Source organism: Buteo buteo, chromosome 2 (assembly GCF_964188355.1).
Source record: "Buteo buteo chromosome 2, bButBut1.hap1.1, whole genome shotgun sequence".
Classification (NCBI taxonomy): Eukaryota; Metazoa; Chordata; class Aves; order Accipitriformes; family Accipitridae; genus Buteo; species Buteo buteo.
Window position 1 is genome coordinate 56068837 of NC_134172.1, and position 11291 is coordinate 56080127.

At 40.7% G+C, this 11291-nt stretch overlaps 1 protein-coding gene across 10 annotated transcripts in view; it reads left to right on the forward strand.

The window, feature by feature from the left end:
- The window catches only part of ZDHHC3 (zDHHC palmitoyltransferase 3), a 36091-nt gene that overhangs the window by 19658 nt on the left and 5142 nt on the right, over positions 1-11291 (forward strand). For 9 of the 10 annotated variants that reach the window (XM_075055421.1, XM_075055411.1, XM_075055431.1 and 6 more), the window contains 3 exons: positions 451-547; positions 2433-2514; positions 4312-4442. In XM_075055421.1, the coding sequence (XP_074911522.1) occupies positions 451-547; positions 2433-2514; positions 4312-4442 (310 nt within the window). Of the gene's footprint in view, positions 1-450; positions 548-2432; positions 2515-4311; positions 4443-7056; positions 8728-11291 lie in introns of those variants that run through there. The other variant, XM_075055492.1, reaches the window with a different exon arrangement.

Here is an 11291-nt window from a genome sequence, read left to right on the forward strand (position 1 = left end):
ATTTTGATTTTATTATTCTGGTTTTGTGAAGTGTTTTAACATCTAATTTTACCTTGAATGTATGTTGTGGTACTGTCTTCCTGACTGACTGCCACAGCTGTTTTATGCTAGTTTGTGGCTTACCTTGATGTCAAGAATCTTTTCTAATGCTTTATTTAATTTTCTTTTTTGCAAGTTCCTGCTACCAGCTGATGTTGGTAAATAAACCTTAGTCTGTTATTAGCAACTCTGAAAAATATTCATTTCTGCTTTTCATGTCTTTCTGGTTTTTGTTTGGTTTTAATTTGTGGACATTTTCACGGACCAAATAGGTTAAAACTAAACTAAATCACAGATTTTTTTTCCATCTGTCTGAATGTATTGTTCAAACCATATTTTGGCAGAACCACTGATGTGAATATTATGCTAAGGAATGAAATGTGCTATAAATAAAGACCTGTATTCTTTCAGTGTTTGCAAGAGGTGTATTCGGAAAATGGACCATCACTGCCCGTGGGTCAATAACTGTGTAGGAGAGAATAACCAGAAGTACTTTGTACTGTTTACAGTAAGTATTTTGCAAGTGGTGCTTGAGGTTGTCCAACGGGCAGCGCTGAAATGCTGTGTGTAGTCTGTGAAACAGCTCCAAAGGCTGGCTTTCTCTTCTTTCCTGTTTCAGAAGAACTTTACAGGGAACTGTTGCAGACTTTTGTTCCGCTGATTAGGAAACAAACACAACATGACAACAGGAAAAAGGCATCATAGGAAGTATTTGCCAGGGTTTTGTGAGGTTTGTGTTGACAGTTGTTGGGCCCCTATTTCGGAATGTGAGTAGTTTATCGTGGTGTTGAGCTCTTTGAGGTGTGGGCCATCCTTTTACACCGTACTGTGGCTGGTAGGGTCCCAGGCCGTATGTAGGGTTCCTAAATGTTGTAGTTGTATGAGTACCTGTGTGGAATCATATAATAAGAGCTGTTGCCACATCTTAAGTGAGGAGTGGGAAGCCTGCATCCCCTTTGGCAAGAATTATCCACCTTTTACTTGCAAGTGGTTTATTTGCATACTTGAAAACCAAGGAGGTGTTTGACTTTTTGTACTACATCTGTGGCATCACGAGTAAGAAAACAGAAGTGCAAACTTGAATACTACATATTTCTGAAAGGGTTGAAATCTGTTTCATCAAAGTGAACTGCAAGTATCCCGTGGGAGTAGCGTGAACATTACATGGCTGAGTTTCAGTGATGCTCTGTTTTATTAATAAATCTTTTGAGACATCTCTAGGTTCAAGGAAGAATGTTCTCTGATTTCCAAGTAACAAGGGGGAGGTTTTCAGTTAAATGGAAAGGCTTACTGTTCTATGGTGTGGTTTGTTAGGATGTGGATTACAGAACAAAACAAATCCCATTTCTTTCCCTTGAGCAAGTTTTTTTTCACCCTGAGGAGTGAGCTAGGTGTTTTAATTCTATCAAAAGGATTTCTATTAAAAACTGACATCTACTTTCAAGCTGACTGTGTTACATACTTAATGTAGTTGAGAGAAACAGAATAAGGGTTGCTGGTTTTGTTCTTGGTTATTCTTTTTGAGACCTGAGGAGGTGAAAGAACGGCAGCACGCTCAACTTGCAAGGAAAAACAAAATACTCTCCTGTCACCTTTTACTGTTTCCACAGGGGTTTCTTGTAACAAAATCTCTCTCCCTTGTAATATCTGCCGACCTCTGTCAGAGCCTGTATGTTCAGGACAGTCATCTTTTTAGCCATGTCTCAGTAAATTGTAGTGTATGTAGCATTGTGTATAGTGTAAAGCTTTTTGTTACAAAGCTAAGACCTAATTTAAAACAAAAAGTATTAAGTACAAAGTATTAAAGCTTGAGAGAAACTTTCTGTGCCAGTATCTGCCTCGGGGAAAAATACTTACTGGGGAAAAAAAAAAATTTTTCTGAAACTTGTGCTGAAAAACAGATACAGTGCATTTTGTGGTTAGCTGTGCATTAGCTGTTGTTTCTCTGGGAATCTAGTGCTCTCAAGAGCAAGGATGTAAGCTTTGACAACATGATACCTCAATGTCAGAGTGTTGCTGTTCTCCAAAAGTTGCGCTGTACTCAGTGGAGATAAGGACAGTAAGCTGTGCTGAAGGCCTCACTGGGGCACAGGAGGCTGGGTTTTGTGTCCGGCTGGGTTTTGTGTTCAGCTGGCTTTGAATTAAGCAGTCTCCCTCGAGTTCACTCAGAGCTGTTAGTAAGGCCAGAATGAGTCTGTGTAGTCGTGGCATTTGCGAGCTTCAGGGTGCTTTTTTAGGGGGAATGGGAGGGCTTGGTGGTTTTTGGGGTGGTTTGTGGTTTGGGGTTTTTTTTTTTGAAGTCTTAATGCTTTGATTTTTTTTAGTGTTTAGAAGATTTAGCGTTTTGGTCTTTAAACTTACCTGATACCTATATTACATCCTTTATTTTTCAGATGTATATAGCACTGATTTCCCTGCATGCTTTAATCATGGTGGGATTTCACTTCTTGTATTGCTTTGAAGAAGACTGGACAAGTGAGTACTAACAAAATGCCTCATTAAAATACCAGATTAGCCTATGAATAAGACCTTATAATGCAGCTTGCTTGTAAGGCAACCCCTTTTATTCTGGTTTCAGAAGACTGCTATCAGGGGTCCGCTCTGCTACCTCTGCTGCCTGACTTTTTTTTTAATGGTCAATCCTGGAACTTCGTAATTCTTTCTGACCTGCTGGGATCTCTGTCCTGAAAAGTGCTGTTTTAACTTAAGCCTGATACTGCCTAGGGAGAAGCTGAGATGTGAAGACACCTAGATAGTATGTGTGCAATAATCTACTGTTGACGTGAACACAGCACTAATCTCCTGAATGTCAACACAAGATAAGAAGAATGTGTATGCTTTTATTAAAAGGGTAGTGTGAATCATTCTTGCAAGACTGCCAAGAAGACATGCTAACTCAGATCCAAAAATCCATCCTCACGAGAACAAACAATTCCTTTCCACAAAAAAACCCAACCCAAACCCAAACAAACAAATGAAAAAAACCCCAGCCCTCACTCCAGAGCCGCCAGTGAATAAATTTTCACAAAGCCAGTTGAGATGTGTTTTTAAAAACAAATGGATGTAGGAGATCTTCTAGGTAATGCTGAGTCAAACAGCAAGCTGTCAAAGAATATGTGTGCAGATGTATATGCTGCTTGTGGATTTTTTTTTGGAAGAACATTAGCTTCATTTTTCTTGGAGTTTCAATTGTGTCATTCAATATAATGGCCGGTTTTAGTTTATAATACTGCAGGGGATGGGTACCTTTACACATATGAACTGAATTTGACAAGATTGTTCTGCGGTTCAAAGCTTTGTAAAACAGCTGCCAGCTGTCACTGAGAACATCTGGATTTGACTACAGCGGCCAGGGCTATAGGGGAAGGGTACATCAAAAGACAGAGTTTCCTTTGCCCCCTTTGTCAGAGCCTGTATCTGGGGGGTAAGCACTTTTCCTGCCTGTTCCAGGTTTAGGTGGCAGAACAGAGCTGTTAAGAGAGATGGATCTGTTCCACCTGCCTTGGATTTGTGCTGATTGTGTTAGCCCCTGATTATGGTGTATCTGTTAAAGCTTAACATCTCATGAGAAAAATAGAGGGTTTTGGTGATACTGGTTTCTTGGATTTCAGAAAAATCTGGAGGTGTTCTGACATTTACAATACTCAGCACTGTGATTTTTGCCCTATAACATTTTTCTTCCTCTTCCTTTCTTCTGCTCCTCTTTTACAGTTACCTCCTCAGATTTTTTTTTCAGCTCTTGCTTGAGTTTGCACTATAGAGTACAAGGAAAAGTAAGAATTTGGCTTAGTATGTCCTTCTTTAGGTTATGACTTAAAGCAGTTATGAAAGGAAGCATACTCTGGTTTTATGTTGGTGCAACAGAAATAATTATCCTTGTGTCCTGACCACTAGCTTGAGATTTCTAATGGACTTTATCGTTGTGGAAAATCTGTTAAGATTAAGGTTTAAGGGAGAAGCTACAGGTGAAATGGAGCAGAGTAGAGTCCTAGCCAGTGTGCTGGGGAAACACCTAAGTGGAAAAGAATGTTGCATTCTGGAAGTGTTGCAGGCTTTTTTTGGTTTTGCTTTTTTTTAAACTTGCAGGACTGATCATTTAATTGTTGAATATTCTCAAGAATGTCAGAGCTTCCCTGTGCACTTTTTTGAGAATGTGATCATATAATTTATTTTGATAGTTTGAGTATGGAAAACTCATGGCTTAGCAGGTGTTTTGCAGCTGCTGCACTACCTGATCTCTCCCCTTCCAACTCTGTTGTTTTGTCTTCACAGAATGCAGTTCCTTCTCTCCACCAACTACAGTGATTCTTCTCATCCTCTTGTGTTTTGAGGCTCTCCTATTTCTCATCTTCACCTCAGTTATGTTTGGGACCCAAGTACACTCCATCTGCACTGATGAAACGGTGGGTGTGTTGCACACTCTCTCCTTTACTCCCTGTCTCTCACCGTTTGTAGAAGGGTTTTACCTCATTGCACGGGGACTTCATGGATGTGTACCCATTGAGGAAAGATCCAATGTAATAAACTGAGCTCGCACAGTGCTGGATTGTGCTCTCTGAAGGTTACTGTGAGAAGTAGTGTACACCTATGTATTGGCTGGGATGCTGTGTTGGCAGTACCTCTGATAAGGTAGGCATTGCTAATGGATTACTCTGTAGAGAGTATTTGTCCCTGCGGATTCAAGAACCTTTTTTCTTTAATGAAGTGCTTTTACATTGGTATTGTCTGAAATTCAGCTGTGTGTCCCCTGATGTCACTATTTACAGCTTTATGTGCTGGAAAGCCAAGATGAGTAGGTGGGGGATGGATAGATATAGATATACACACACACGCATTTCTTTTAGTCTAGAAGATTGCCAGTTTTATCTGCTTGTTAAACAGGTCAAAAACTCTTGCCAGAGGGAAAAAGAAAAGGGAGTGGAATAGGCTTATGGAAACCTGCTGGGTGCTGTAGAGGTTACGTAGTAGTGTTGCAGTCCATTGTATATCCCTGCATTTGCCCACTTCTGTAAAAATGGAGCTGGTGACTCCTGGGGATGTTCCCACCCTTGTGAATACTGCCGACCTTCACCAAGCATGCTCAGATATCTGAATTAACTGGAGTGGTTGAAGAGAAGTGATAGTCTTAAAAGAGTGACAACTCTTATTTCTTCCCCTGCCTCCCCGAGTTTTCTTTCCCCTTCACTTGTTTGCCCATGGCCAGTCGAAGCTAGAATAGGTATTTTTGCTGCTGTTGGCGACCTATGGGTGGCACTGTAGACTGTAAGGGCCCATTGCTGCCGAGTCTTTTTTTTAATGCTTGGCTTTTGCAAGAGGCCAATGTTCACACTGATTCTTCTGTGTTCAGAGGAAGACTTCAGCTGTTCTTTCTGCTGGGGAGAGCCCCAGGAAGAAGTACAGTGTCATACAGAACAACAAGAGCTGTTGAGCTTGAGTTTATCAATAAGTGCGTAAATTAACAATGCTGCCTCTGAAATCATCTGAATTTCTCAATCTTTGAAACCTGTCAAGTGTTTCTAGAAGCTGCTTCCTACAGCTGGGCACCCAAATAAGTCCCCTGATTTTCCCTTCCTCTCGAATTCTGGGAACTCATAGATGTTAGGGGAACAATGCCACATTCTAAAATAAAAAATGAAATATGGTTTCCCCCTGTTGGGTTGTGTGTTTTCATTGTTGTTTTCTTTTTTTAATATGTACCAGTAAGAATTTTGCTCTGTGGAATGTCTCATTGTTGATTTGCTAGCATTGAAGTAGCTGTGTCTGGCATGCAGTCTGTTTTGAGCGGAGGAGTATTTATTTCTAGGTGAAATTCTTCCTGGTGTGGTCTCTTGCAGTATTTCACTTCACATTTTAGAGGCAGGGCTGTGTCTTGCCCTTTCTCGCCTTCCTCTTCCAATCACTGGGAGACCTCATTCCCCATCTTGTGTCTGCTGTCCCACCAGGATGGTTCCTTTCTGCGTGAAGGGATCCAGAACCTTAGTGTTTTGCTGTTGTCTCTCAAGGTGACATTTACCAGGGATCAGCACAACTCTTGCAGTTGTCCCATGTTGTGTTCTGCAGAGCTCCTAGAATCAGTAATTTGAGACACACAAATGTATTACAGTGCATTAATCCATAGCATGGGAGAGACATGTAGGTCAGGAGAAGTTTACCTTGCAAAAGATCTGAAGTTAAAGAACAGAGTGATCTGCCTGCTGCTGCTACCCATGGAAGAGTAATGCTCTCCAGTGACTGCACTTACTCATTTTGCTTCTGTGGCAGGCAGGCATAGCTTTCCAGAAAGACCAAATTCACTTCATGGGTTTTAGACACAACACAGATAATTTTAATATTTTTTTTTAAATGATTGACTAGTGAATGTTTCAGCTGATTGCTTGATGGCTTATTTTTGTTCTCCCTCTAACCTTTACTAAACAATGCCAATGATTTCTCTCAAATCGATATCTTATTTAACCCTTTCTCCCTGCTGTCAGCCCGTGCATGTTTTAGCAGTGATTCTAATGAAACATGAAGAAGCACCAGGTAGACTCAGCTACACTGAGCCATGGGTACTTCCTGAACTTGCTTGGTGAATCTGGGAGCATTATAAAGATTATCTTTGGGTTTGTGGGTTTTTTTTTTTCTTTTTTTCTGCAAGCTTATAATGGTTTCCTCTAAAACTTTTCCATCTGGTTAGCACATAATGCTTTCAGCCACTAAAGCACATACTTTTGTTTGGGTTTAGGTGGTGGGGTTTTTTTAACTGACATCAGAGGCAATTGGATGACAGGTCTTAAAAGGTTTGTGAAATATCTAGGCTTGAACAAAATGAAAGTAATTTTATTTCAAAGGAATACTTTCTATGCTTAGTATTTTTTTAGTATAAAACAATGAGAAGAAAAGGAAAGGCATTATGGATGCATTTTTATTTTCTTACTCCGTCCTTTGGATAAGGGGTAACTGAGAGTAGACCTTTCCCCAAATCCAGAACTACAAAATCTGAGCGTTTGACTGAAAATGTGATATTTCTGTTTTCAGGGAATAGAACAGTTGAAAAAGGAAGAGAGAAGATGGGCTAAAAAAACAAAATGGATGAACATGAAAGCAGTATTTGGCCATCCGTTCTCTATAGCATGGCTTAGCCCATTCGCAACACCAGACCAAGGAAAAGCAGACCCGTACCAGTATGTGGTCTGAGGAATTCTTGACCAGCATTTCCACTAAAATAGAAACATATTACAGCACTACTGTTATAAATTTTCCATGAATGTTTAAAACAAAAAGCAAAACAAACTTTTTAATGTCTACTAAATGGCTGATAATTGCAGAGAAAAAAAAGCCCTGTATTCCACGATTTTAGATAATTCTATATCTCTGGCTGAAACTGCTGCTGCTTCCCCTCCTTCCCCCCCCCTTCTTGTTTTTGGTTTGTGGTTTGTTTTTTTTTTTTATCTTGTTAACTTTACTGGCCTTTGTTTCTCTCTGCTTTCTGTATGGCATAACTAATGTGAAGGGGATCCTCTCTGTTGTGACCCACCTCTTCTGAGTAAATTCTCATGCTGTCTCCTGACTGTGATGAGCTCTGTCGAAGACATATGAGTGCCAACAGCCCTACACAGACACCTTTGGACTTCCTGAAGGAGCGCATTGCTCTTTCATAAATGAACTTGAACGGGGAAGCAGACACTTCACTTACCAAAAGGTGCAAGACAAGAATGCAACACAGCAAGAGAGCCAGTTGACCTGGTGATCACATACGGTTAAAAGTACTTAAAAACCATTGCCAACACCAATTCCCACCCCACCCTCCGTTTTCCTTCCAGCCACAGAACTGATTCCATCTTTCTGGCATTATTTTGTCTGTTCCCTCCCTTGTGTGCAGGAAATTGTTGCCCTCTTAGGATAACTGTGGCAGATTTAGAAGACTCTTTGGGTTATTAAATGCCTTACACTTGCAGGAAAGACAGAAATCTAATTTTCAAGTGTTTAGAATAGCAGAATCATCTTGTTTGTGTGTGTTTGTCTTGGTAAATGACTTGTTAGAGCAATGCCTGCTAAACAGTGTTAACGTGAAAAACTGACATGAATACCCAGATTACTATAAAGACTAATATTGACAGGATGTGTAGGTGTACCAGGGTGATTGATTCTGTATTCTTAGCATTGCTCTGGGTTAGAGCTTTGTAAATCCTTTCTCATATTTATGCATACATGTGTATGTGTGTAAACACACACATGTGTATGTGTAAGTGTTCTAAATTGGGAAATATTTATGGTAAGGAGCGTGCATACTGTTATAAACTGAGTGGTGATGAAAGTGGGAGGGACAGAAGGCATTCCAAAAACAGGTAGCGCTAAACCATTCATAACTACAACTGACACCTTGTGTTCAGGAAGGATTTTTATTCTATTTTTGGATCATGATTCCCATGGGCTCATCAAATGAATTGCAAACAAGGAATAATACAAATCAGCTGTGTCCATGACTTCCAAGGAATCTTTTCTTTCCTTGGTTTAAAAGCAAATGGTATTTTTTTGGAAAAATGTCCTGTTTAGACTGCTTCAAAGCCATGGGGAAGGGAGGGGAAATCGGGGAAGGAGAAATTTAATGGATGTCTCATTTTGGAAGTAATGTGAATGCTGCATCTTTTCAATCTGTCAATGCTTCCATATGGAAAACAAATGCAATAAAACTTTTCCAAAAACTTGTTTTCTGTTCTTATTTTCTTTCTTCACTTCAAATGTTGGGGAAAAAAAATCTGTAATGGTTTTCTGAACTTTCACTTCTGTACACAAGCAGGCAGAAGCATATAAAGGTTAATTAACTGAGCGTTCAACTTTTAAGTTTAAAAATGAGTTAATCAGTAATATACTGATCTCTTTCTCAGTGGCTTTATTTCACCACTTGGAAGAGGCTGTTAGTAACTGCTCCACTGTGTAAGTGGGCTGTTTCTGCAATCCTGCTTGCTCAGGGTTAGATCGTCAGGAGTATGTTGTGATCTCTGCTGCAGGACTGCACAGAGCGAGCCACAGGCTGCAATTGTGCCTTGGTGGGCAGATTCTGTGAAGGAAACGTGGCCTTTGCATACGCACTTCCTTAGTTGAAGGAAAGTTCAGGAAGAGTTTAGGTTTTGCTCTTATTGTGCTGATACTGCTGATAGTGGAGGGCTATTGTAAATAAATATGTAACTCTGATTTTAGTATGCAGTGGTGTTTTTCAGAGAATGCTCCCAGCTTAGTAGTTGAGGGCTGGATCTTTAGGCAGGATCAGTTCAGCTGGTGAGACTTGTGCAGGTGTAACTTGAATTGGTAGAGAATCCGGCCCTAAAGCTGTCTTGATGCAAAATCAGGTGTATTGAGGGGAGAGGCTTTAGTCAGCTAGGCAATTAACAAATGAATGCATCTCTCTGTAGAGTTCGTTGCTTTAGAAATTGTTTTGATTACAAATTCCACTGGTGCACATTCCAGCTTTGGTTTATTTTAATTACCCTTATTCACGATGCATTTTGGAGGAAGATTGGTTATGTTGTTCTGGCGTTTTGACCGTTGTGAAAAAATGTGTAATTACTCAGTTTTTCTCATTTCAAACAATTGCAAATTGTCAAACAACATTATATAGTATTGATATTTGCAGTAAAACAGATTTCGTTTTAAATGAGGCGTCGTCAGAGCTTGCAGAAGCAAATGTCCGTTGGTACCTGTCGTGTGTGTGGGTCCTTGGTTTTACTTGGCACTGTACAACTTGGCGGTGCAATTTGATGCAATTTGAATGATACTAAATGTGTGTCAGTATTAATATGAGAAAGGCAGACTTACCGATTTGCTCATGGAATGTATTTTCTTGGGCAGGACTACCTGATTTCAGGTGCTAGTTCTCTTTTAGTGTGGCCGAGAGGACAAACTCGATCAGAGGCAGAGTACTTCTTTTTTGAAAAGCTAAGGGCTGCTCCAAGCAGGAATGAATGCAAGAAACTGCTGTAGGGAAAGTCTGCCTTAATGGTGATTTCTGATAGCGATGCTTCCCGTGTCTTCCCCTTAATGGACAAATTGTTATAATGCTTGCCTCTTCTGTTCGCTCTTTCCTTTTGGATTTTAAAAGTGTATTAAAAGAAATTAATGTATGTATTCTAACACCCAAGAGCTATCCTGCAGATCTGGCATTGCAGAGGAGCAAATACTGAGGGCAATGGTGGGAGAAACAGGGTATATCCTGCAGCATCGCAGTGGTAACAGGTCGACCTTGTCTTACTGTCCCCGTGTTGGCGAAGTTGTACCTCTTACTGAAATGGGAGTGTCCAGTATTTGGTATTTCTCTGTGTATGTCTTCTCTCTTTTCAGTATTTGTTCAAAATTATGTAATTTGGAATAGTGACAGATGATGCTTTCTGAGCACTCTTTTAAAGTGAAGTAGCTGCACGATGGGAAAGAGAAACAGGTGTTTGTTTAATCTGAAATACAAAATTCTCACTTTCTAAAATACTGGTGAGAGATTTTGGGTAAATATTTAAAAAAAAAAAAGTTTCATTAAACAGTAGTGAAATGTCTTCAACAGTTGTGCATTCCTTCCATCCCCCTTGAACTTTTTTTAAGGCAAAAACCTCACGCCCCACTCACCGTGGGGCAGGCAGCCAAAATTAGACCAGGATACAATTTTTAAAACTTTGGCTTATTTTCAATACGTGCCCTGAAGGGATTAGTGAGGTCAGGCTGGGAGAGAGAAAGTATTCCCCTGCCTGCTCTGATTAACTGCTCTCTAATCTGGCATTAGTACAACCTCAGCCTGACCTTGCTTATTGCCTTGGTTAGCAGACACTGTTCAGAGCAGGTGAACGATGTTTTCTGGGGAGGGAAGAGAGGGGTTGCTGCCCAGAAGTGTTCAAGATCCTTATTCCTGATGTAGAGGGCAGCGTGGATCAAAACAAATTACGCAGCTGGCTGAGGGCAGGGTTAAAGCTTGTGCCGGGGAAGGGTTTAAATGCTTGGTGTCCGTTTCTCCTCCTGCCCCGTGCCACTTGTTTTCCTTCTCTCTAGATACACAATAAATGCCGCAGCCACGGTGCCGGTTTGTTACTAACACATTAGAAACCTCTGCAGTTTGCTAAGGAACAGCTGACAACCAAAGGTCGTCTTCTGCTTTAAGCTGCAAAAGCGTCTGCCTCCTGGTTGCACAGCCGCCGGGCGCTGGAACCGGAGTATCCTGGAGGAAAAGGACATGGTAGTGCTAAAAACCTTTGCCGAGGCTCCATTCTGCTGTGCGCGAGCACGGCTCCTCT